Source organism: Rhinolophus sinicus, chromosome 1, assembly GCF_057876585.1.
Source record: "Rhinolophus sinicus isolate RSI-liver-muscle chromosome 1, RSI-T2T, whole genome shotgun sequence".
Classification (NCBI taxonomy): domain Eukaryota; kingdom Metazoa; phylum Chordata; class Mammalia; order Chiroptera; family Rhinolophidae; genus Rhinolophus; species Rhinolophus sinicus.
Genome location: NC_142501.1, coordinates 56,184,204 through 56,206,506, shown reverse-complemented (window position 1 = coordinate 56,206,506; position 22,303 = coordinate 56,184,204). Strand labels below are relative to the sequence as shown.

General features: G+C 54.9%; 1 protein-coding gene and 1 long non-coding RNA gene across 4 annotated transcripts; one reads left to right on the top strand and one right to left on the bottom strand.

The window, feature by feature from the left end:
- The first annotated feature begins 974 nt into the window (after positions 1-974).
- ZNF385A (zinc finger protein 385A) lies at positions 975-21,454 on the top strand. Of its 3 annotated transcripts, none has more exons than XM_019724392.3 (8): positions 975-1,110; positions 7,650-7,786; positions 15,055-15,165; positions 16,816-16,978; positions 18,874-19,116; positions 19,482-19,651; positions 19,877-19,972; positions 20,119-21,454. In XM_019724392.3, the coding sequence occupies exons 1-8, from the start codon at positions 1,101-1,103 to the stop codon at positions 20,347-20,349; spliced, it is 1,161 nt and encodes a 386-aa protein (XP_019579951.1). In that variant the 5' UTR covers positions 975-1,100; the 3' UTR covers positions 20,350-21,454. The 3 variants fall into 3 exon arrangements, with proteins under 3 accessions (XP_019579951.1, XP_019579954.1, XP_019579955.1); XM_019724395.3 differs by having other exon boundaries at positions 1,048-1,110; positions 7,654-7,786; positions 20,119-20,486; XM_019724396.3 differs by lacking the exon at positions 975-1,110 and adding an exon at positions 6,447-6,544 and having other exon boundaries at positions 20,119-20,486.
- On the bottom strand, positions 9,149-21,769 carry LOC141570086 (uncharacterized). Its single transcript, XR_012493951.2, has 2 exons — positions 21,634-21,769; positions 9,149-9,349 (listed from the first exon to the last, which is right to left on the bottom strand). It is a non-coding gene; the product is annotated as an uncharacterized LOC141570086 (long non-coding RNA).
- Positions 21,770-22,303: the final 534 nt, after the last annotated feature.

The following is a 22,303-nucleotide window of genomic DNA, read 5'->3' as shown; positions in this document are numbered from 1 at the left end:
GGTCCAGGCTATAGCAGCTGCATCTTCCCCAGATACCTCACAGACTCACAGACTCCAGCCTTGCGCTTGCGTCCCAGTTGCCTGTCTCCAGCCAAGTCCTTTTGTTGGTCCTTAGAATACATCCAGTGTCCTGTACTCTTCCTCCCCACCCCCCCCAACCCCCAACATTCTCCCCAGCTCATACATTCTGTCCTATCCTCCATCCTCCCCTCCATCTCACCAAATACCTCCCACCAGCCCTCTTCAATCCCATTTCACCTTAGTGGGGAGCGCACTGGGTTCAGGCCCTGGACAGATACTCCTGTCCCCACCCCAATCCTGCTTATCTCTACAAGGTTGGGCCTCAGTTCTGAATTTTCTGTTATCTTCTGGCTGCCCTAATGATCTCAGTTGCAAGGTTCCATTTCCACATCTTTGGGTCCATTGATTGCAATGTCTTCACTCAGATCTTCCCTACGGACCTAGGCATTCGGACCTCAGCCATAGATCAACCTGGCATCCATTTTCAACCCTACATTTCACCTGAGACCCAGCCCCGAGGCATCCCGCTTCAAAACGAGAGAAACAAACTAGAACCCAAACGTTCTCTGCGTGCACCACCCCCACCCTGGCTCTCACTCAGCCCATCACTTTGGAGAGCACCCAGGTGACCCACCCAACCCAGGCCCCGTTCCTCCCCAGAGTACTTAGGCGTCCCCCAGCCCACATCAGCCCGTGACCAGACTTCCCGCCCTCAGACTCAGCCCTTCCCAGGAACCCAAGCATCTCAGTTTCCAGCTTCCTCCATCACCTCGCACCGTTTTCTAGATGTCTTGTTTCCAGCCCTGGCAGGAAGGAGAGCGTAAATCCAGGAGATCCAGGGACATCAAGCAGAAGAGAAAGCTGGAGGTGACGAGGAGTCGCCAGGACGCCCCCTTATGGAACCTGCCCCGGGTTCCCGGGTCCCCCCTCCTCCCGCCTTCACCTGCTGCGGGCTCCGCCCCCGCTCCGCCTAGGCCGGCCTCTGCTCCTCCCCCGACTCCTCCCCCCGCACCCCCAGCCCGACCAGAACGGCCCCCGGGACAGAGCGACGCGGAACCCTGGGCTCCTGGGTCCCCAACATGATCCTCGGTGAGTGGGTTCTACGACTCCAGGCTCCAGGGTCCCTCAGTAGGTAACCACCCCCAACCTCCTGGCACCGCGGTGACTGCTGCCGCCCGTCAGCGACCGGTTTCCCCTCCCCCTTCATCTGGCTCCACATTTGGGGTCCCCTCTTCCCCAAGCTGCAGCTCCTCCCGATAATCTAGGGAGTGGTAAAGGGGCAGGCAGAGCCAAGTGAGACCCCCGCCCCATAATGAGAACATTGCGTATTCATGAGACTCATGAATATTATATGACAGTCTACGAGAGGCTGGGGGAGGGGTCTGGTCCTGGCCTGGTGGAGTTGAGGGAAAGGTTCTGACCCGTCTCCCCCTACCCCCAGCTCCTTCCCCCACCCTTAGCTCTGACTCTGACATCCTTCTGGGCCCAGGATAAGAGGGAAAGGAGGAAGTGGGGGGCGGGCCGGGGGAGAAGACGGTGGGTGTAGCTTCGAGGTGTGTGGTGGGAGGTGGGAACCTGAATGCTGGAGATAAGGGGGCTGGGGAGAAGAAAGGGTGGGAAACTGTCCATCCCAGGGCCCCTGCGGTTCGGATCCTGTCTCCGCAGCCATCCTGCCCAAACACGCCGGGACCTGCCCCTCTCTCTCCCTGCTCTGGCTGCCTGGGCCCTTCCCGGCTTCCTTCTTCTTCCTTCTTTCCCCACCCCCATCCCCACCCTCATCCCCACCCCTACCTTGGGTGGGGGGCACCAGAGGAGGAAGGGGGAAGGGAACGCCCGCAGGGCTCTGACAGCCCTTCAGTCACAGCCACCCCATCCTCATGACCTACATCGCATGGGAGCCCCAGGGTGGGGGAGGAGAGGGACAGATGAGCTGTGTGCTGGACTCCTCATCAGCTGGGCTCCAGGCTCCTACTTCCAAATAGTCCGCAGGCCTATTCTGTCCTCTGACCTCTGAACTCTGCCCTGGCTAGGTTGGTTCCTGGGCCCTGTTTATGTTGGGAGCCCCCCCTCAACCAGGCTCAGACACCTGTGGTCTCCGGCCCCCCACTGGGGACACCTGGCTCCATGCTGGTGCCCCAGGGCTTGCCTGGATCTTTCCTGCCTCAGCCCTCTGCTGTTTGCCTCTTTGGCTGTTTTGCTTTTCTTCTTTCATTTGACCCCTGCCGACTTCCCACTAACTGTCTTTCTCCCCATCTTCGGGCCTTCCTTCATCTCTTTCTCATCCCCCCCTGTATTTCCTCATTCTCATCACTTTACATCTGACCTGCCCCCCCCGCCCCCCCCCCCCGCCCCGGCACCCCATCATATCTACTAAATGAATGAGGGAAGGGAGGCATGACTGACTGGTTGCCTGCCTCCTTCTCAAGGGTTTCTCTAGCAGGGAAGAGACTCTCACCCATCTACAAAGTCTACCCTAGAGTGACCCTCACCAACACACCTTGGACTCAGGTCCCTGGAGCACAGGCTCCACATTCCTCCAACCTGTGCAATCCCTATTTGCTGGCCCCACCCTGGGCGCAGGCCCCATCCTGGCTCTGGGCCCCAGAGGCAGCCTCATGCTTGTCCAGAATAGGCCAGTGTGAGCCTCATGTCCCCTGCTCAGCAGGCCATAAAGAGGAGCCCAGGGACCTGCTCCAGCCCGACAAACATCCCACGGCAGGAAGAATGCCTGGATCCACCAACTGGACCCTCACCGTATCTCCCTGGAGGACACTGTAATTAACTCCCTCCTGTACCCAGCCCACAGAGGACAAAGACGGGAAGCCTGTTGACCCACCTACCTTAGCCCTCTTTGAGGAATGGAGAGACTGAGGAAACTGCCAGCCTGGGCTTAGACCCCACCCTCAGGGCCCATACTAAGGTTTTCAGATTATTAAAGCTGAGGTCTATTGAGTCCCTTGTGCATAATGGCCCTGCCCAGCAGGTGAAGCCCTGCCCAACCTGTCTGCTCAAGATCTAGACTGTGGGCCCAGGTTTAAGGGTGGTGGTTCTGGGCTCAGGTTCCCCGGTCCAGGTCTTTCTTACTGTCCTCGCCGACTGGGCCCCTAGTGTGGTAAAGGGGGAGAGCCCTTTCCTGTCAGGTTGTGAAAATGTCCCAGGCGTTTTTTCCTCCCTTCCCTTCCTGGCCACCTCCTCCCTTTGGCCCTGTCCCCACCCACATCTACCCCCAGGGGTTGTTAGGAATGATGTTTTGAGTAGTTGTTCATAATCACCCCCTGCTTGCTTTCATCTTTGACTTCAAAGCCTTTCCAGCTCTCAGCCTGTCTCTTGCCAAGATGGGGGAAATTGAGGCAGAAGGGGACATTTACATGGAATTTGGTCAAGAAGGCAAGACCCAAGGGTTGATTCAAGGCTCTCTCTCTCAACCCCCAATATCGGTCATTTCTCGAGAGGGAGAAGAGGCCAAAAGGCCTGAAGGTAAAAAGAGATGGATTAGAGATGAGATTCCAGTCCCGACTCCAATCCAATTTCTCCCTTGGCCCCAGAGTCTAATTCCCATTTTAACCCGGGTCTGACCTCCGTGCTTTTCACCACCTTGGGCTCTAACACAACTTGTAACCCTAATCCTGATGCCTCTCTCTCTAATCTGAATTTCATCCTGGCCCATTCTCCAGACCAACACTAACTCACAGCCCTACCCTAACACCTTTCGTGGCTCCTGTTCCTACCCAGACTGGGCCACTCCCTGAGCCAGCTCACAGCAGACACTCCCATTCTTTATCACAAGGGCTTGAAGCCCCAGACCCAACCTAAGATAGCCAAGAGGCTGGGACTCTGACCAGGCCAGAATTTCTGGGGAAGAGAGAGGAAGGAAAAGTGGGATGAAAGGAGTCAGCTGTGGCTTAGTGCTGGAGGGGAAACCTGAGCAGGATCAAAGTGCCTAGGGCTCGGTGAGGCACAGAAATGGACAGACGGACATCCATCCAAGGGTCTGAGTTCACCCCTCTAAAGTTCATTGGGAACTGTCTTTAATAAAAGATTTGGCAGTTCCCCACAGAGCTGGGTGGGGCTCTATCTGTTGAAGGTAATTACTCTAATGAGCTACCTACCCTCTGGAGTGGCCTGCCCCAGCCAGGCCTCAGCTCCTCCCTGCCCTGCCTGACATACATGTGACGCACTTGCACACACGCACTCCAGTTTGCTCTCCACCCCCTCCTCCAAACACACCTGAAACCCTCCCCTAGCCAAATGTCAGAAGCTCTGAATTTCCTACCTCATTTCCTGCTTTCCCAGACCTTACTACAGTCCTCCTTTTCCCCCTCTCGTTGTTAGTCTACCCAGAAACGTGTAGTGCTTGAAAGCCCTGTCTCTGGAGCCAGACAGGTTCAAATCCCTCACTAGCTGTGTGATCTTAGTCAAGTAACTCTCCCTCTCTGAGTTGATCGTCATCACCTATAAGATGAAGATTAATTTATTTAGCAAACATTTATTGAGCTCCCTTTGGCATGCCAGCACTGTACATGGATTCGTTCAATCCTCTCAACAACTCCATGAGGCAGGTACTGTTCTCATTTGACAAATGACAGATGAGACTGAGAGTCCGAGGAACTAAGTAGTAGTCACCCAGCTAGTGAGCAGTGGTGCCGTCCACACTGAGACGATGTAAAGTGCCTGGCATATAGTAAGTCCTCAAAAAGTGGCAACTGTTACTATTCTCAGAAAGGGGTAGGGAGGTAAGTGAGGCTTGGGCTACCTGAAACCAAGAGCTCTGCTTCTGCCCACTCGTCCTATAAGCTGCTATCTGCCCCTCTCCCCACCTTAGATCTCAAAGTGGAATGGACCCAAGAATCTGAGGAGACAAGTGAATCTCCAGTTGCCCACCTTGCTTGCTTCCCTTACTTCATCCTCATTTCACCCCTTCCTCCTACTTCCCCTTCCCTCCCTCTGCCCTCCCCCCATCCTTCCAGGGCTCACGTCAGTGGAAAAGATGAGTTGCTGCCAGTCGAAACTAAGTGACTGCTCCATGTTTTCCTCCAGTCCCAGGAAATGCATGGAACTTGCTCTTCTTTCTTATCCTTGAACAAGATGGAAGCCTGCGCTCAGATCTCTGCTTCACAGTTAGACTAGAGCCCTTTGGGTTTATGCAGCGGGGAAAGAATTTGCTACAGAGTGTAACAGATCTTGATTTAAATCCCAGCTCTGATACTTATAAGCTGTGTGACATCAGTCAAGTTATTCAACTTCTCTGAACCTCAGTCTCCTCTCATGTCAAATAGAAAAAATAGTGTTCGCTACCCCATAGAATCATCACTACCTCAGAGGTTAAATGTGATAATACTCAGAATTCATTACCTGGAACATAACAGCTCCTCAATACATTGCCTTTTCTGGAACTTAGTTCTCTCCTCTGAGGTGGGTGTTTGAGAAACGGGGGCCTAGATAATCTACAGCCCCAGAAAGGGTCAAGGAACTGAGTTCTCTGGCGCTCTGGGGCGGAGCAAGTGCCAGCCCCAAACCAGCTGCTAAAGGTGGCTGCTGGGTGCCGGGGACTCTGGGAGCGCTCAGGTTTCTCTCACCATTCCTGATGCCACCCGGGGCTCATTAAGGCTGCCCTGGTCTTGTGTGCCAGGCAGGAGGGGGGTGGGGCACAGACAGGAGAAGCCATGAGGGGGCAGACCAGGAAGGGGTGATGGTCGAACTGCCCCATCTGTCTGTCGGTCCCTCTCTGCTCTCTCACTGCCTTGCTCTCTCTCTTCTGTCATTTGGTCTTTCTACCCTAGTCTCCTGTTCTGTGTCCAGCTTTTCAGCAGTGTATGTTTTTTTCCTCTCATTTTCCTCTCTTCCATCTCTCCATTGTTCTCTATCCTTTTTTCTATGTGTCTATGTCCCCTTTTCAGTCACTTATTCCTGCTTCTGTCAGTCTTTCCCATTCTCTCTCATTCACACTTGTCTGTCTGTTTTTTTCTCTCTCTCTCTCTTTCTCTCTCTCTCTCTCTCTCTCTCCCTCCCTCCCTCCCTCCCTTTCTCCCAGCTCTCCCCCTACCCCATCCCAGCTCTGAGGGAATGGACACAGGGTATACAGACCCCCAGAGGCCCAAGGGCCAAGCCAAGCATCCTGCCTTTCCTTCAACCCTTAGATATCTGGAGCCCAATTTCCCCGCACCCTTGACCCTCCCTTCCCCCCCTCCGCCTCAGGCACGCTGACCACCCAGTCCTAGCAGTGAGTGGAAGAGAGATACCCCTCCAGACCTTTCTGGACCAGCTCCCCGCCCCCAGCTGTGCCTGAGCCCTCCCCACCCCCTCCCTCTAGCCTCTGATTCCCCTAATCCCTGTTCCCCCGCCCTCCCCTCTGCCCCACTTTTGAAGGATTCTGATTGGCTGATTCTACTGACTGGACTGGGGGGGTGCTAGCAAGGGAGGGGGCAGGGGGCAGAACCAAGGGAAGGGGACGCTGTCAGGCCCAGGCCCCTGGGGGGCCAGGGCCAGGCCACTGCCTGGGGGCAGCAGGCACCAGAAACTAAAGGTATGAAAAGGGGCAGTCTCTATGGAGGGAGCAGGAAAGGATCTGGGGGGCCCTCTGCCCCAGTAAGGTCAAAGGAGGACAGGGCCAAGCTTGCAGGCTCCTGGGTTTGCCTTTGTTCCTGGGAACCCCTGTTGCTGGCAGGAGCTTGGAGCAGTGGAGGGCAGCCAGAGTTCCCCCGAGTGGTGGACAGGGAGGTCACAGAAGGGACCTGGGCCAACCGAAGCCCAGAGGGGTCCTGAGAGCCTTTGGGCCACCTTTGGAGCCTGGTGGGGTTCCTCCTGTGACTTGCGGGGAGGAGAAGAAGGTTGGGAGGGGATAGTGGGGCGGCTGGCCTGGACTTTCATTTCCCCTTTGGGTCAGACCCAGGCATTCCCCTCCCAGAGGCTGGGTCCTGGTTCCTCCTGCTGAGCTGGAGCTGAACACTCCCTGTTATAGAGAGGAGCATGGGGGAGACAGGAAGGTTGGGAGAAGGGGCCTTGATAAAGGCTGCAGGCAGTCCACCTCCCAGAGCGAACACCGCTCACCCACTACGCACACCCAGAGATGTGGACAGTTGATTAAGAATTATGATTGGGACAAAATCAAAACTCTTTGGGGAGCCTGAAAGATTCAGTAGCCCTCCTCCAAATCTAGGCCTCAGTATTCCCCTCTGGGCAGTGGGATTAATCACCCACCTGACTCTGTTCTCCCTGGGGTGAAACCTAGCTATTGGGATTCCCTGGGGGAAAAGCAAAACCAAAAGAAGGGAGTGGCCAGGGACTCAGCGTTCCCAAGTCCTGCTGTTGGCCTGCAGAGGTCTGTGCTCTTCCTGGGTCTGTAAAATGCCTAAAGGTCTTACAGAAGGGAGGCTGGAGAAAGGGGAAGTGAAAACCACCCAGAAGGGAAGGACTGGCGTGCACCCTCCCCCAGACCCACAGGGCGCCTTGCTCCATTGCTCCGGAGCCGACAAGCAGGGGAAGTGTGTGTGCTTGGGGTGGTGGGGAGGGAAGGAGGTGTCACGCTGCTGAGTGTGGGGGCCCCAGCTGGGGAGTGGGACTGATGGGCTTGGGTGGTGCTCCTGAACTTCAATCTTCCTGCCCCACATCATGTTTTCTCTGCCTTTCAGGCAGCCTGAGCCGGGCAGGGCCCCTCCCTCTGCTACGGCAGCCCCCAATCATGCAGCCCCCACTGGACCTCAAGCAAATCCTGCCTTTCCCACTGGAGCCGGCCCCCACCCTGGGCCTCTTCAGCAACTACAGCACTGTGAGTAGCAGCCTGCGTCTTCCCCACCCTTCTGTGACCCCAGCTCTTTCTCGGGCCCATCCTTGCCCTCTTCTCCTTGTATCTAATTCCTTATCTCAACTTAGAAACCCACCTCCCTTACTTCTAGTCAATTACAAGTATTGTTGGCGATCTGGTGTACCATGGAGAACAATAACACTAATAGCTAATATTTGCTGAGGTCTTGCTGTGGGCTAGACACTGCTAGGTGTTTTCTATGAATCATCTCATCTAGTCTACCATCTAAAGAAGTAACCAGACCTAAATTGGTGATAGTGAGTACAGGGAGGGGGGAGGGATGATAGGATATCCAGAAATATAGTGATAGCAAGAAAGAGGGCATAAGCAGGGGCGTAAGCATGCCTGTTTGTAAGTTCCAGCTCTCTGCAGTTCACAGTTGGGTGAGTTAGATCAGTGGGGTAGGGCTTGGAGGGCTGGTAAAGTTGTCTAGACTTAATACAATATGAAATAGAGAGCCATTATCCATGCTTGAGCAGAGGAGCGACTTGGTAAAAGCAGTGTTCGATGAAGGTGAGTGGGGCAGCTGGATGGAAGGGAGCAGAGGCTGGAGGAGCGTAGCCAGTTAAGAGGCTATTCCAATCATGTGGGCCTACAGGGAAGCCTGGGTGCCAGACTGGGCCAGTGGTGGTGACAGTGGCAGTGTGAATGGAGAGGAAGGAAGATGGGTGAGGTGTTTCCAAGGAAATATTGACAGACCCTGGAGACCAGCTCATGTTTGGGGGTTGGGGAGAGGAGAGAGGATGAGTCAAGAACGACTTCAGGCTTCAGGCCTCTGTGATTGGGAGGAAGAAGTCACCTTGACAGGGGCAGAGGGCTGGGGAGGAAGCTGACCTGGGTTGAAGCTGCTGAACTCCCTGTAGGACGCGGTGAGTTGGTGTACCACTGGGATATTGAGCCAAGTATGTCTAACAGAAGTTGGAATTTGGGGCCTGGAGACTGGGCTAGAGCTAAAGGCTTGGAGGAAGTCAGTCTTATTCAACTCAAATAACCCACCATCAAACCATATTCAGCTACAAACATGTACTGAGCATCAACTATGCACCAGGCACTGCAGTAGATGTTTCTATGCGTGATCTCATGTAATCTTTACCACAACCCAAAAAGGTAGACATTACTGTTCCTGATTGATAAATGGGAAGACAGGAGCTAAGGCTCAGAAAGGTTTAGTAATTTATCTAAGTTGACACAGTATGTGCCTAAGCTATGATTTGAACCCATAGCCTCTGACTCCAAATAGGGTTCTCTTGATACTACAGCTGCTTCCTCCAAATCCCTCCCAAAGAATCCAAACCAACATTTGCATTTCACTTTGAAGTTTACAAATTGATTTTCATACTTCAATCTTTATAGCAACCCTATGAGGTAGCTGTGATTTTGTCCTTGTTTTACAGGTGAGAAAATTGAGTACTGACTATAAGCAAGGCACCGTTCTAGATCCGATGGAGACATGAGGGTGAATATGATATAGTCCAATCTTGAAGGAGCTTATATTCAAGGGAGAAATATAGATACGTATGCCGTGATCTGCAAAGCAAAATAGAGGAAGAGTTAATAAAATTGTGACAGAGACACTAACAATGATTCGAGCGAACGAAAAATATATATATTTTGAGCACCTACTGTGTGCCATGCATTGTACCTGGTGTCAAGGACACAAGACTCAGTCCATGCCTTTGGGGAATTCACGGTTTAGTAGGAAATATAACAAGTTCACAATTACCCTATAGTGTGAGCAGAGATGTGTCAGAGGCATTTAGCTTGTATGGGAGTCCAAGAGGGTGTCAAGAAAGGCATGCTGAATGTGGTGGTCCCTACAGCAAGAGAGAGAGGAGAGGAAAAAGGGGTTGAACCTGCAACAGATGACGTGATTTGGGCTTTGAAGAATTAGTGGCAGCATTCTAAAAGAAGCCTTAGAGAACATTCCAGACTGAAGCAAATAGTATGAACAAGAGGTAGGAAAGAGCACTTGAGAAAGTACAATTGATTGAGTGTGACTGGAACAGAGGGTGCTGGGACTACTTTGCTCCCATGTAAATAACTGATTTACACTTACCCTTTGGTCTCCCATCATTTCCCCCATTTTATAGATCAGGAAACCATGACCCAGAGAAGTTAACTGATTTGCCCAAGGTCGCAAAGCTACTTTGTCCTCACGGGGATAATCCAGGGTTCCTGACTCCCCCAAGGTTCTTGGTTCCACTGCTTCCAATGAAGAGGAGCTATCTAAAGCCATGAGTGTGGATAAGCTTGGAGAGTGCAGCAGCGTGTTGAGCAGCACCAACTTTGGCATCTGTCAGGATATGAACTGACGTCCTAAAAGTACTGGCTGTGTGACCTTAGGCGAATTACTTAATCACTCTGAACCTCAATTTTACCAGTTGTTAAATAAGATAGTAATAGTACCAACTCACAAAGTTGTGAGAATCATATTGCAAAATCATACTGCCTAGCACAAAGTAAAATGTTCAATCAGTATTAGCTGTTATGGTTATTATGTTATTGCTATTATGTTAACTTAAGGGTGGATCAGAGAGAGAAAGGTAGTATGGCCAAGGCCTCAGCCTTGGGGAATAAGCAGAATTAGATAGTGGGAACCGGGAGGAAGCTGCAGCAAAGGAGATGGAGGGGGAGGGGACAGAACCAGGTTCCTGTAGAGTTGGAGAAGCCAAGCGAGAGAGTGTGGCGGGCTGCATCAATAGTGTCAAATTCTGCAGGGGAATGAGGACTGCAGAAAAGCTGCAGACAGGCCTTTGGCAGTACTGTGCAGCAGTTAAGAACATGGCTTTGGAGTCAGGCTGCCCAGGTTTAAATTCAAATCCCAGTTCAGCCACTTCCTAGCTTATGACCTTGGGCAAATTATTTAACCTCAGTTCTCTCATCTATAAAATGAAGATAATAATAGTACTTCGAATAGTGGTTTGAAGATTAAATTAGATAATCCATGCAAAGAGTTCAGTACAGAGGCTGGCACATTCCAAGGGCTCAACCAACATTAGGTGGTGGTGGTGGTATTATTTATGGCACAGTCTCTCCCTCCCTGGACTAACGCCTCCAGATCTCTCTCCTAATTGGGCAGTTCCTACCCCTTACACCCCCTCCCTGCATTATGTGTCCCTCTGCCCTTGGACATCCCTCACTGTCTCCCGAAGACAGCCTCTGTCTATATCCAAGACCCTGCTTCACTTATCTCTCTGCCCTAGATGGAATGGGAGGGGATGAGATCCAGAGATGAGACAGGGAATCTTAGGACCTGTCTAGAGAGGATGAGAGGGCTCCTCTGCCCTCCTGCCTCTCGTGCCCCAGTGCGGCCCCCATTGGACCGCCAGAGGGCAGCAAGTGCACGAAGCATAAATTCTTAGGGAGCCTGGTTCTCCAGCAGGTGGCGGGCGAGAGGAGGAGGTGAGGGATGGTTGGGAATGATGCCCCCAGTCTGAGGTCGGTTCTACCCTAGGCTCCAAACGTTCAGAGGAGTCACTGAGAGAGCAGTGCCTGACTCCTGCGTACCTGGGCTCGGTTTCCCGTCCCTAGTAGAGGAAGTGACATGTCAAAGGGCCCGTGTCCAGAAGAAGCAGGGGAATGATGGTCTGGTGACTAGGAAGAGAGGCTGTCAGTAGAGCACAGAAGGTCGGGGAGGAAGGGATGAAAGAAAGGAGAAATGTCCAATGTAGAGAAACAGGGTCGTCCCTGAAATGTAGAGAAACAGGGTCGTCCATAGTATAGGTGGGGACACTAGACCCAGCAAGGGTCCCTAGTGAAGGAGAACTGAAGTCATCTGTTCAATGCCCCATCGCCAGGCCGAGGTGGCCCCTCGCCAGGACTAGGTCTTCCCTGGAATGAGTGTCTGGACATGGACATCCCCTCCTCTCCTCTTTTCTCCCTAGCCCCCTTCATCCCCTCTTAGACTCTCTATCCCCGCCCCCTCCCTCTGCCCGCCCTCGGCCCCGCCTCCGGGGCGGGTCCGGTCCCGGCCGGTGCCGCCTCCCCTTCTCCGGGCTGGCCCGGCCGCACAGCCCCAAGCCACCCGGGCAACAAGAGCCGCGTCCCTGGCCTGCCCGGCCCGGCCAGGCTCGGGTCCCCCGCCCGGGACCGCCACCCCGGGCCATGGAGCCGCGGCCCCCCGGGTCCCGCAGGGTAAGCCACCCGGCCCCTCCTCTCTCCCTGGCTCCCGCCGCTGCCGCAGCGCCCCCCACCCCCACTCCATCTCCGCCCGCCCCTGCTGGGCTAGCTACCTCTCCCTTCGTCTTGTCTTCGGGTTACCCGGCCCATCCCCCACAACCGGCACGGCCCCAACCAATCTCTGGATCCCAGCTGGCGCCCCCAGACTGCTGCCACTATACTGGGTACCCCGGTCTCTGCTTCTCAGAACCTTGGAGTCCCCCAAGTCTTCAGGCTACACCTACCCTCAAATTACCGAGCCGCTCAGATCCCTCTTAACCAGCCCTGACCCCCAGCCCAGCCTCTCTCCTTCCCAGCGTCCCTCCCCCACCAGCTTCCACCTGCTCTTTGGACACCCCTCGCTCCCTCTCTTTCCTATTTCTATCCATCCTGTCTCTCAGGTCTTCCCATCCCTAAGATTCCACCCCCTTCCCATTTCACCTTTATTTGGGGGGGATGGGGAAATGGGGTGGTCAAACAAGGGGCAGCAGGTGCCATCAGATAAAGGGCAATGGAAGGAAATATAATCATAGCCCCCCCTCCTGTTCCTGATCTGGTTTCCTCCCTCCCCTCCCCCTTGCCCTTCCTAATTCATTTTGCCCCAGCTTCAGGGAGCAATTCCCCTTCCTGTCTGCTGTTGGAGGGCAGGTGGGAGGGGATCGTTTTGTGGACTTTTCCAGGCAGTGTCTAGGCCAAACTCCTAGGGAAGGGGCTCTGGAGTGGAATGGGCTCTGGGAGATGCTGGCCTCCTCCCCTCCCCAGAGAGCCCTCATCTAGGTCACCAGGGCCTCTTGACCTTGGCCTGAAGCAGCACTTCAGTGGCTCACATTCCACCTGCGCAGGGATTGGGCCCAGGAACCCTCATCTTCGGCCTGGTGTTTCCTCAGTTCCTGGAGCAGAGGGTGGCAAGGACCAACCTGCCTGGGTTGCTTCCCTCTTCCCTGCCCACTCCCACCCCCGGTTGGTATTTATGGACTTAAACCTGAGGAGGGGGTTGGTTGTACAAGAGAAAAGGTTGTAACTCTGGAGAAAGGACTCAAGTGGAATAAGGACCATTCTCAGGGGTCAGATGTTGGGATGGTCAGCCCACAGGTCGTCCTCGGGGCACTGGGTCCTCAGCCACTCAGGGGAGCAGATGGGGTGATGGGGTGGGACACAGACAGAACCAAGGCCCTCTGTCTCCCCCCTTCATCCCACTCTTCTCTCCCTACTGTCTGAATCTACTTAGGTTTCCTGGCCCAGATTGGGTTTCTGTTTGGGCTGAATTCCATTCCCCACCCAGCATGTGAGGAAGCACAGGGGCTGAGGAGAACCCTGGGACAGAGTTGGGGGGTCTCTGGATAGGAAGGGCTGATACCTGGAGACTGGGAGCTGAGAACAGTCATCTACCTCCTTTTCCTGATTAAAGCCTGTCTCCAACTTGGTCTGTTTTTCTTTCTGCCAAACACATTCACACAGAAAAACACACAGCTGAAGATTACACAACCTGACCGTTCATTGCGTCGGCAGAACCCCCGACACAGAAATGTGGATACATAAGTGATAGACACACAGCCCATGACACTCCTTCCCACTCCACCCATGCACAGATTGATCACAGCCTGCCCAGACACACACACGGACACACCCATTTCTTCCCCTGTTTGGCTTTTCTTTGAATAGTCCTAGACTTCCAGAAGATGAAAAGTGAGCCCCTGCAAGGGGCTGCTTCCAGACAAGGACAGGCCAAGACATTGACACTTGTCAGTCAGACCAATTATCTGAGCCTGGTCATGGTTCCTGCCTCTGCCACTACCAAATGGGGCAGCCCATTTCACAGGGACGCTAAAGCTTCTTTCCTGACATTACCCGTGACCAGCCAGGGAGACTACTGGGGAGAGCAGAGGGGAACCAGGATGTGTGGGTTTTCCAGACTTGAGGAGGTCCCTCCTCCCCCTGCTTCATGTTCCTGTCTCTCACCAGTGTCTCATTGGGAACCATGAAGTCCTGGGCACAGGGGGGGGACTCAGCTAAGGAGCTAAGGACCCCCACGTTCCCGACAACTATGTTTTTACTTGATCCTTCTACTGGAAGATAAGATTTCAGCTCTAATTTGGTTCCATTTTTATGAGAGGTCCAAGAGGCGCACGCAACCCCACTCAGCCTTAGCTGCACTCCAGCCTTGCCTCTCCCTGACTGCCTTCCGGGCCAGAAGGGAGGAGGACCGCACAGTGAGCAGTGCTTGTGCTTCTAGGCCCCTGGCTTCAGCCCCTGATAGCAGAAGGCCTCCGACAAAAACTCCCATCCTCTCCCCTCCTTGTGTGAACTCTTGGCAGGAGAATGCAAAGCTATCTGCTGACCCAGGGTGGGGGCAGAGACTGTTCCTAATCCCACCAAGCCCCATAGCCCTGCCCCTGGGCGCTCTGGGTCAGAAGCCCTGTGATCTGGGAGATAGAGTTCAGAAGATCTCTAGGCTGCCTCGGGCCAGCCCAGCTTCTTAGGGTCCCCCACTTACGCCCCATCATTCGCTAGAGCCACCTACTCTCTCCTGAGTGCTTTTACTTCCTCTAGAAGCTGTTGCATTACAGAGGCCCAGGGAATGAGTATGTGAAGGTAACCTGGGGCCCAAAGATGGGAAAGTGGGAAACATGTCTCCTGGGACCAGAAGTTTGGCTTAGTGGACAGTCTTGCTCGAGAGGGGAGGATAAAAAAGGTCTTAGCTGAAGGCCCTAGGATGTGGGGTGCTTTGAGACTTCCTGTCAGTGGGCCTTGGGAAGATCAGCCTGGCTGTAGGAGACAGGTCAAGGTGACAGTTGGATCTTCGTGGTATGATAGACCGAGAGGAGTCTCGTGGTGTGACCTTAGGCAAACCACTTCTACTTCCTGTCACATGGGAGCACTGGGCCAGCCAATCCCTCAGGTCCATTGTCGTGCTATGAAGATTGGGCTGCGGGGGGATGAGGGATGACAGGCTCCAAGTTTGGGACAGGGAGGAGGCTCTGGGGACTTTCGTTCAACCCAGCTGCTGCCACTGGGGGGATGATGGACATGAGTTTATGCTGGGGCTCCTGGCTCACCCCAGCCTGCCTCCACAGATGGACCCTGTGCAGAAGGCTGTGCTCTCTCACACTTTTGGGGGACCCTTGCTCAAGACCAAGCGGCCCATCATTTCCTGTAATGTCTGTCAGATCCGCTTCAATTCTCAGGTAAGAAGCCCAGCCACTCTCCCACCCAGTGAGTGGAGCAGGGCCACCCAGGGGTGTCTTGGGAGAGGACAGAGGCTGGGAACTCTGGGGGAGAGGCGGGGATTCAGGGGATGCCAGGGGGAGAGCAGGGAATAGGGTACCACAGAGGGGCAGGGGATACTAGAAGGCACTTGAGAAGGATAAGAGATGGCTGTGTGTTTCCACATGAAGTGTCAAGTCCACTAAGGATGGTCCCTCCCTCCCTTGGGGGCTGAGCAGCCCTGGCTCAGAACTTCTTGGAACATAGGTGGCCGTAAGTGTCTGGGCGGGAGTGTGGCCTCTGGCCTACTGGTCCTTGGGTGCAGGGCTGAGTTAGGTCATGGGTCCCCTCCAGAGCCTGTGCCTTCCTTGGCCTCTGCTAAGCTCCTTCCCTGGCCCACCCACTTCCCTCTAACCCCCTGGCTTCCTCCTCTCTCCACCCTCCCTCCAAATCACACACAAGGCCTGGCCCCCACTTCCTCCTGTGGGACTTTCCCATGGGGAGAAGACACCCAAAACTCAGAACCTAGGTGTCTGGCCTCCCAGATTTCCTCCCTCCAAGGCTCCCTTGGGATTTCTGTTTGGGTCGAGAGGGGCCTTTGTGAGGTGCAGTTTCCAAGAGCGTCCGGAGAAAAACAGCAGAGCCTCATTCTGCTGAGTAGGGGAAAATAAAGAATGTTCTGTTTTTCTACCCAGTCCACGCATGTACACACCATGCTGCCAGGCTTTGCACACCACCGCGCCATCCTTGGACTGTCAGTCTTCTTTTTCTGCCTAGCCACACCTTTTATTTCTATTCTATTCCTGTCTTGGTGACTTTGTGGTTCTAGGATTGTATGGTCTTAGCAGGAGGTGCACATGGTGGAGGGTGGAGCTAGGAGCAACCCAGCTTTAGGCCTCCCCCTCACCTCAGCCATAGGCATCCCATTTGCCAACCCTGGCTCCACTCACTGGTGGAGGGTAGAAGAGGGAAGGGTGGGGCAGGGGGACCCAATAGCAGGCAGCCCTCCCCTCTTTTTTCCCTTCCCTTCCCTCCCCAACCAAGCAGTTCTGTTTTGACAGCTGTCTCTGCTGCTGTCTCTGTCTCCAGAGCTGGGCTTGAGGCCAGGGTCCTCCAGGGTGTCTGCAGAAGTTTCAGGAAAAATGAAACCCAGCGGGGAGTAGTCAGTGTAGATCCCAGGCCTCAGAGCTCCTGGGAGTCCCAGACTGAGGGTGCAAGCAGCAAAGCCTGGATCCCGGGGCCAGCGGACACAGGACCAGAGTCTAAGAGGATGCTAACGTGCTGGATTGCTAGGCCCCTCCCATTGCGGATTCTGTAGGTGTGGGATCCTTCTCCCTCACCTCAGGATTAGGTGGGAAGCCTGACACAGCAACCAGGCCCTCCCTGGGGGTGGTAGTGGGGTGGAGCCTGGGCTAGGTAGGGATCCAGGTTCCCAGTGACTCAAACTTGAGAGGCTATTCCGAGCCTCAGGAATAAGCAGTGCTCCTCGGAGTGGGGCTTTACATCTCACTGGTGTAGGGAGAGATTCACTGCGGCCTGCTGAGACCGCCTCAGGGCCTAAAGGAGTTCTGTGGGGAGAAGGGTCAGATGAAAAGTGATCTCAGTTTCCATTTTCTTCTCCATCCCTGAAGAGCCAGGCTGAGGCGCACTACAAGGGGAATCGCCATGCCCGAAGAGTCAAAGGCATTGAGGCTGCCAAGACCCGAGGCAGGGAGCCTAGCAGCCGGGAACCAGGAGACCCAGCTCCCCCGGGCAGCACCCCTCCAAATGGGGATGGTGTAGCCCCCCATCCAGGTGTGTCTGACTCCTCCACATTGTTCAACTGATCTGGTCTCCTCTGTTCTTCCCCACTTCCCAGAATTCTCCTCTGCTTTCATTTTTCTCTTCCTCAGCCCCCACCGCACCCCCACCTCCAGCCAAGGTGAGTCCTGGAGCCAGGCACAGAGATGAAAAATTTCCATCCTGTCACACACACCTCCCCACCCCAGCTCCTCTCAACAGAGTCCCTCCTGTCTGTCCTCCCCACCGCCCAGTGACTCAGTAAGGGGCTAGGGTGAGGCCACCTGGCAAACTTCCTCAAGAAAAAGAAAACCATCAAATCCAGAGAGAGGCTCCTTCATCTTGGGAAGAGGGACAGAGGAGAGTCAGGATGCCTGAGGCCTGCCCACTGGGGCTCCCCTCAGGGAAGACTGAGAGTCCAGGAAACCCAGGCAACTCTCTGGATGATCTTGGGTAGATCTTTTGACCTCTCTGGGCCAGAGTTTTCTTTCCTGGGAAATAGAGGAATGAGACTTTAAAATCTTAGCGGTCTCTTCCAGGTTTACAAAAGGCAACTCTGAAATTCTTTTTCTCTCATGGCTAGTGGCCATTTTCAACCATACTCCCAGCCCAGAAACTGGAAAGAAGGAATATCAAGACAGTAAGATATGAGCCACCCCCACTGTGGAATTACCACATCATATGTCAGTCATGGCCAACTCCGAAGAGACCCAACACCCATTTCCTCTTTATCCTTGTCTGTCCTTCCTGTGCCACCCTAAGCAGAATGCGAACCAAACATCTGCACCCCCAGCTTGGGAACCAGGCTCTACTGTCACACCACACACACACACGCACACACCCTGCATCCCTCCAGGATGCACAGACCGCGTGGGCAGGTGAGCTGAGTTCTAACTGTGCTCTGGCTGCTTCTCAGCCTCATGATCTTGGGTTCATTTGATAACCTCTCTTGTCAAATGGGGATGATGGTGATGATGATGGTGGTGGTAGGTAGATAACATTTCTTGAATAGCACCATTCTAGATGTTTTATGCATATTAACCTCATTTAGTTCCTAGATCTCTCTAAGGAGATAATGATACCTGCCCTGCTTTTGTAAGCTATGAAGTCCTGTCCAGACTGACATGTGAGTATGCTGTCTGGATTGGAATGGACATAAAGGATGTCAGAAATGAATAAATAAAATAAAGGGAAAGATCACACTATAGACAAGCAGGGGTCAGGAGGGCCCCTTCCACCAGCTCCCTACCCCCACCACCAGCCTCCTCATGACCCGGATACTGGATCGGCTGCTGGAGCAAGAATGGGAGTACTAGAGTTTCCCCTGTACAGAGGCCAGAACCCAGCGCTGAGGCCTAGGGCCTGTGCATCTTTAATCGAGCCATGAATTATAGAGCAGCCCGCATCCCTGTCTCTTCCCTCTCCGGTTCTGCTGTTTCTGTTTCCCTTTTACCATGTCTGTGTCTGTCTATTGCGACCTCTCTTCACTCGCCCTGCCTCTGTCGCTTCCTAGAATTCTTTGGCATGTCTCCCTGAGGACTGGGCAGGACTCTGGGAAGGGGCTGACTGGGCAGGAAGCCCAGGCCAGCTGGCAGGCCATTGAGGGGTGAATCCTTGTTCCATGCCTCTCCCCCAGCTAGGTTGGCTGCCAGCTTCACCCTGAAGGGGAGGCCGGTGGGGCTGGACCACTCAGCCATTCCCAGCTTATACAGAATGAGCAATCTCACACCCAGCCTGCAGCAGCTGGACCACATCTGGCTCTGGCCCAGGGCATGAGAGCATGCATGTTGTCACAGGGTGGGGACTCCTGGGCTCTTGCCCTCCAGGAAGTGGGGGTGGGTCTCCTCCACATAAAGAATCTTCTCCAAAAGTCATCTGGGGTGACCCCTATGTTTCTCCCCCAACAACAGTTTCCGTGGAGAATGGACTGGGTCCAGCCCCAGGATCCCCAGAGAAACAGCCTGGCTCCCCATCCTCTCCCAGCATTCTGGAGACTGGTCAGGGTGCCACCAAGGTTGAAGGGGGCACTCCAGCCCCAGCTTCCCTGCCTGGGGGTAGCAAGGAAGAGGAGGAAAAGGCCAAGCGGCTGCTCTACTGTGCTCTGTGCAAGGTGGCAGTGAACTCCCTGTCCCAGCTTGAGGCACATAACAAAGGTATGACTCCCCTCCTGGTCCCACCCTCCTCCCCTGTCCTTAGCCCACTCCTGTCCCTACATCCTAACTCCCCTGGCTTCTCATATCCCTGTGCTCTCTAAGACCTACCAGCCTATCTCCCTCCCTAATCATCTCCCTCATTCCTTAGCCCTTACTTCCTCGGTCCCCCTCCCATCTTACTTCTTTTACCTATGATTGTCCCCTGACCCACCCTGTGTTTGGCTGGGAGGGTCCCAAGCGGCCTGTGGGAAAACCCCACACTTGATGCCCTCCCATATTGTAACTGGGAATGTGGGTGTTTGAAGCCTAGTAGGCTTGAAGAATTTTTCCTCCACTCCTTACCTCCTGACCTCTGTGGGTTCCAGGTACTAAGCACAAGACAATTCTGGAGGCCCGAAGTGGGCTGGGCCCCATCAAAGCTTACCCTAGGCTGGGGCCTCCCACTCCGGGGGAACCAGAGGCCCCTGCCCAGGACCGAACCTTCCACTGTGAGATATGCAACGTCAAAGTCAACTCCGAGGTCCAACTGAAACAGGTGGGTCAAAGCCCTTCCCAGGAATTCTAGGGAGTTCCACCTGCTAAGTGGGGAGGGAGAACAGGGAGTTTGGATGAGGGCTCTTTTTCAGGATCAGCCCTTGGTGCCACAGAAGGGGTGGGACCAATTGCTTGGGGTCTGATTACCGGCCACATAGCCCTACCTCCTCCTGGCAATTGCTCTTTTCCTGGTGGCTCATAGCCTCCTACCTATTGGCTCCCGCAGCACATTTCCAGCCGGCGGCACCGAGATGGAGTGGCTGGGAAGCCCAACCCACTACTGAGCCGTCACAAGAAGCCTAGGGGCGCTGCGGAGCTGGCGGTGAGGCCTGGGCGCTGGAGAATTCGGCGCTGGGGTGACCGGAGCGGGGAGGAGAAGGGGACGTGGGCCGGCACGGGGAGAGGTGAGGTTTGCAAGGCCAAAGAATGACTTCTCCTTCTTTCTTCCCGCGCCTCTCCCTGCTGCAGGGCACGCTGACTTTCTCCAAGGAGCTGCCCAAGTCCCTGGCCGGCGGCCTGCTCCCTAGCCCCCTGGCGGTGGCTGCGGTGATGGCAGCGGCAGCTGGCTCACCGCTGTCCCTGCGCCCGGCTCCAGCCGCACCTCTTCTCCAGGGGCCGCCGATCACCCACCCCCTGCTCCACCCGGCCCCCGGGCCCATCCGAACGGCGCACGGACCCATCCTTTTTTCCCCCTACTGACCTGAACCCTGAACCCCCTCCATTCAACGCCCCCACCTCCAGCCGGGACCCAGGCCTCCGGGCTCCCAGCCCGCCCCTCCTCCCGGCACTCCCTGAATGATCTCTCTCCTTCCCCCCCACCCCGAGGTACGGGGTTCCAGGAAAGGGGAGGGGTAGTGGGGGAGGGGGGCTTCAGAAGGGGGGGAATACCCCAGATCTCAGGGAACCCCGCCCCCTGCCCTTCTCTCTCCCCTAGAAAAGGGGGGGCCGTCTCACCCCGAGCCCCCTTGGAGACACCCCCCCAAAAGCCATGTACATCCAGCCCTTCCCCCCCAACCCTAGCACAAAACGGGGTTCACAAGCCATGGTCGGGGTCCGGGGGGACAGAAATGGATTTTCTTGGCAATAAGCGGACTCTGGGACTCCGGCCCCCTACCCCCAAACTGAAGCGCTTCCGTGAACACCCCCATCCTCCACAGGGGGAGGGGAGCAGGCGGGATCCTTGGTCCCTCATAAGCACTTTGGTTTTACCGCCTGCAACCTCACTGTGCCCGCCCCGCTCCATGCCCCCGCCCCTGGTCTAGCCGGGCCCTTCGCAGGGGCAGCACTTGGGGGCATCTCTGGCACTTGGGTGGGACCAAGTAGATGCCCCTACAGACCCTTCCCTCGCCTTCATCCTCCCCAGTCTGAATTCCATTCTTTTCACCAGCACCCATCGCCCAAGGGGTACCGAGGGGGGCAAGGGGTGTCCAGTCCAAGCCCACCCCCTCCTCGCCTTCCGCAAAACTGTGAGCAAAAAGCAATAGAAGCCTCGCCCCCGCCCCTCCCCTTTCCGCAGGATTCGCAGAGTCTGTAGCCTCCCCTATCCCAGCTCCTAGACCTCATGGCTGTCCCCTCCTACCAGACACCACTGTACAACTCGGGCGGGGGTGTGACCTCTCCCTCCCCCGTGGTTTCCGTATCGTCAGTCCTTCCAGCCACCTTCCCGGGATGGGGACCGGCCCCCACTGGCCTTCCCCTCCCCATCAACTCTTTCTGCTTGACAATGTAGCAACCCTGGCCCCCACCCACGTCTTACCCTTTTCCCGCTCCCTGACAATAAAGTCTGGATTCGTTGCCCTCCGTCTCCCAGACTCAGACTCTCATTTTTTATACGCTTTTTTTGGGAGCAATTCCATCAGGATATGTATCTGTATGGTGAGGGGGACCGGCACACAGGAAAGGGGTCCAGAAGAAGGAGGGGGTTAGGAAGGGGCAAGATCCGAAGCTTGAGCAAAGCGAGCAGAGGCTCCTCATCCCACTCACCCCCACTCGTCCAGCGCCAGTGTAAACTTGGCCTTGGTGAATCATTCTGAGTCCAGGTCTCGGATTGCAGCCACGGATGTTGAGAATTCTCCGCAACTCCACCAGGCGGCGCCAAGGACATGGAAAAGGAGACGCTAAGACTCCTGCGGTTTGTCTCTGATTCTAGGGAGACAGGTCTAGACCCAGTCTCAGACAAAGGAAAGAATCAAGGCTTTAGTGGGTTTCCCAGCCTTTGGTGGGAAACCCACGCCAGCGACACGCAAGTCATGGGAAGAAGTGGGGACAGGGGCTGGGAATCTGAGCTCTAGGCTCTGCTCCACCCTATATAGTGTCCTTGCATTAGTCCTTCCCCTCTCCACCTGTTTCCCCACCTGCAAAATAAGCAGGTTTGGGTCTCTTAAAAGTTCGTTGAGATTTCATGTATCCAAGACCAAAAAACTGGGACCGTGCTACTTACAGACATGCTAGAATAATTTCTCATCTGGTCCCCTTAATCGTCTGTCGGAGAGGAGAGCACACTCCTCTCTCAAATAAGGGGGGTGGGGGGCAAGGGGAGGGCGGTATCCTCTTTATCTCCAGAATTCAGTTCATCCATACACTCCCAAGAGAGCCAGTGACTCTGTGACCCCTCCCCCTAGCCCTGCTGGGTGGCAAGAAAAACAAAAAAGGC

What these genes read in the sequence shown, in the direction of transcription:
- ZNF385A (XM_019724392.3), top strand. An exon ending in TGGTGTAGCCCCCCATCCAG is followed by an intron (nt 16,979 to 18,873) that starts GTGTGTCTGACT and finishes CCCCAACAACAG; the next exon opens with TTTCCGTGGAGAATGGACTG. An exon ending in GGGGCGCTGCGGAGCTGGCG is followed by an intron (nt 19,973 to 20,118) that starts GTGAGGCCTGGG and finishes TCCCTGCTGCAG; the next exon opens with GGCACGCTGACTTTCTCCAA.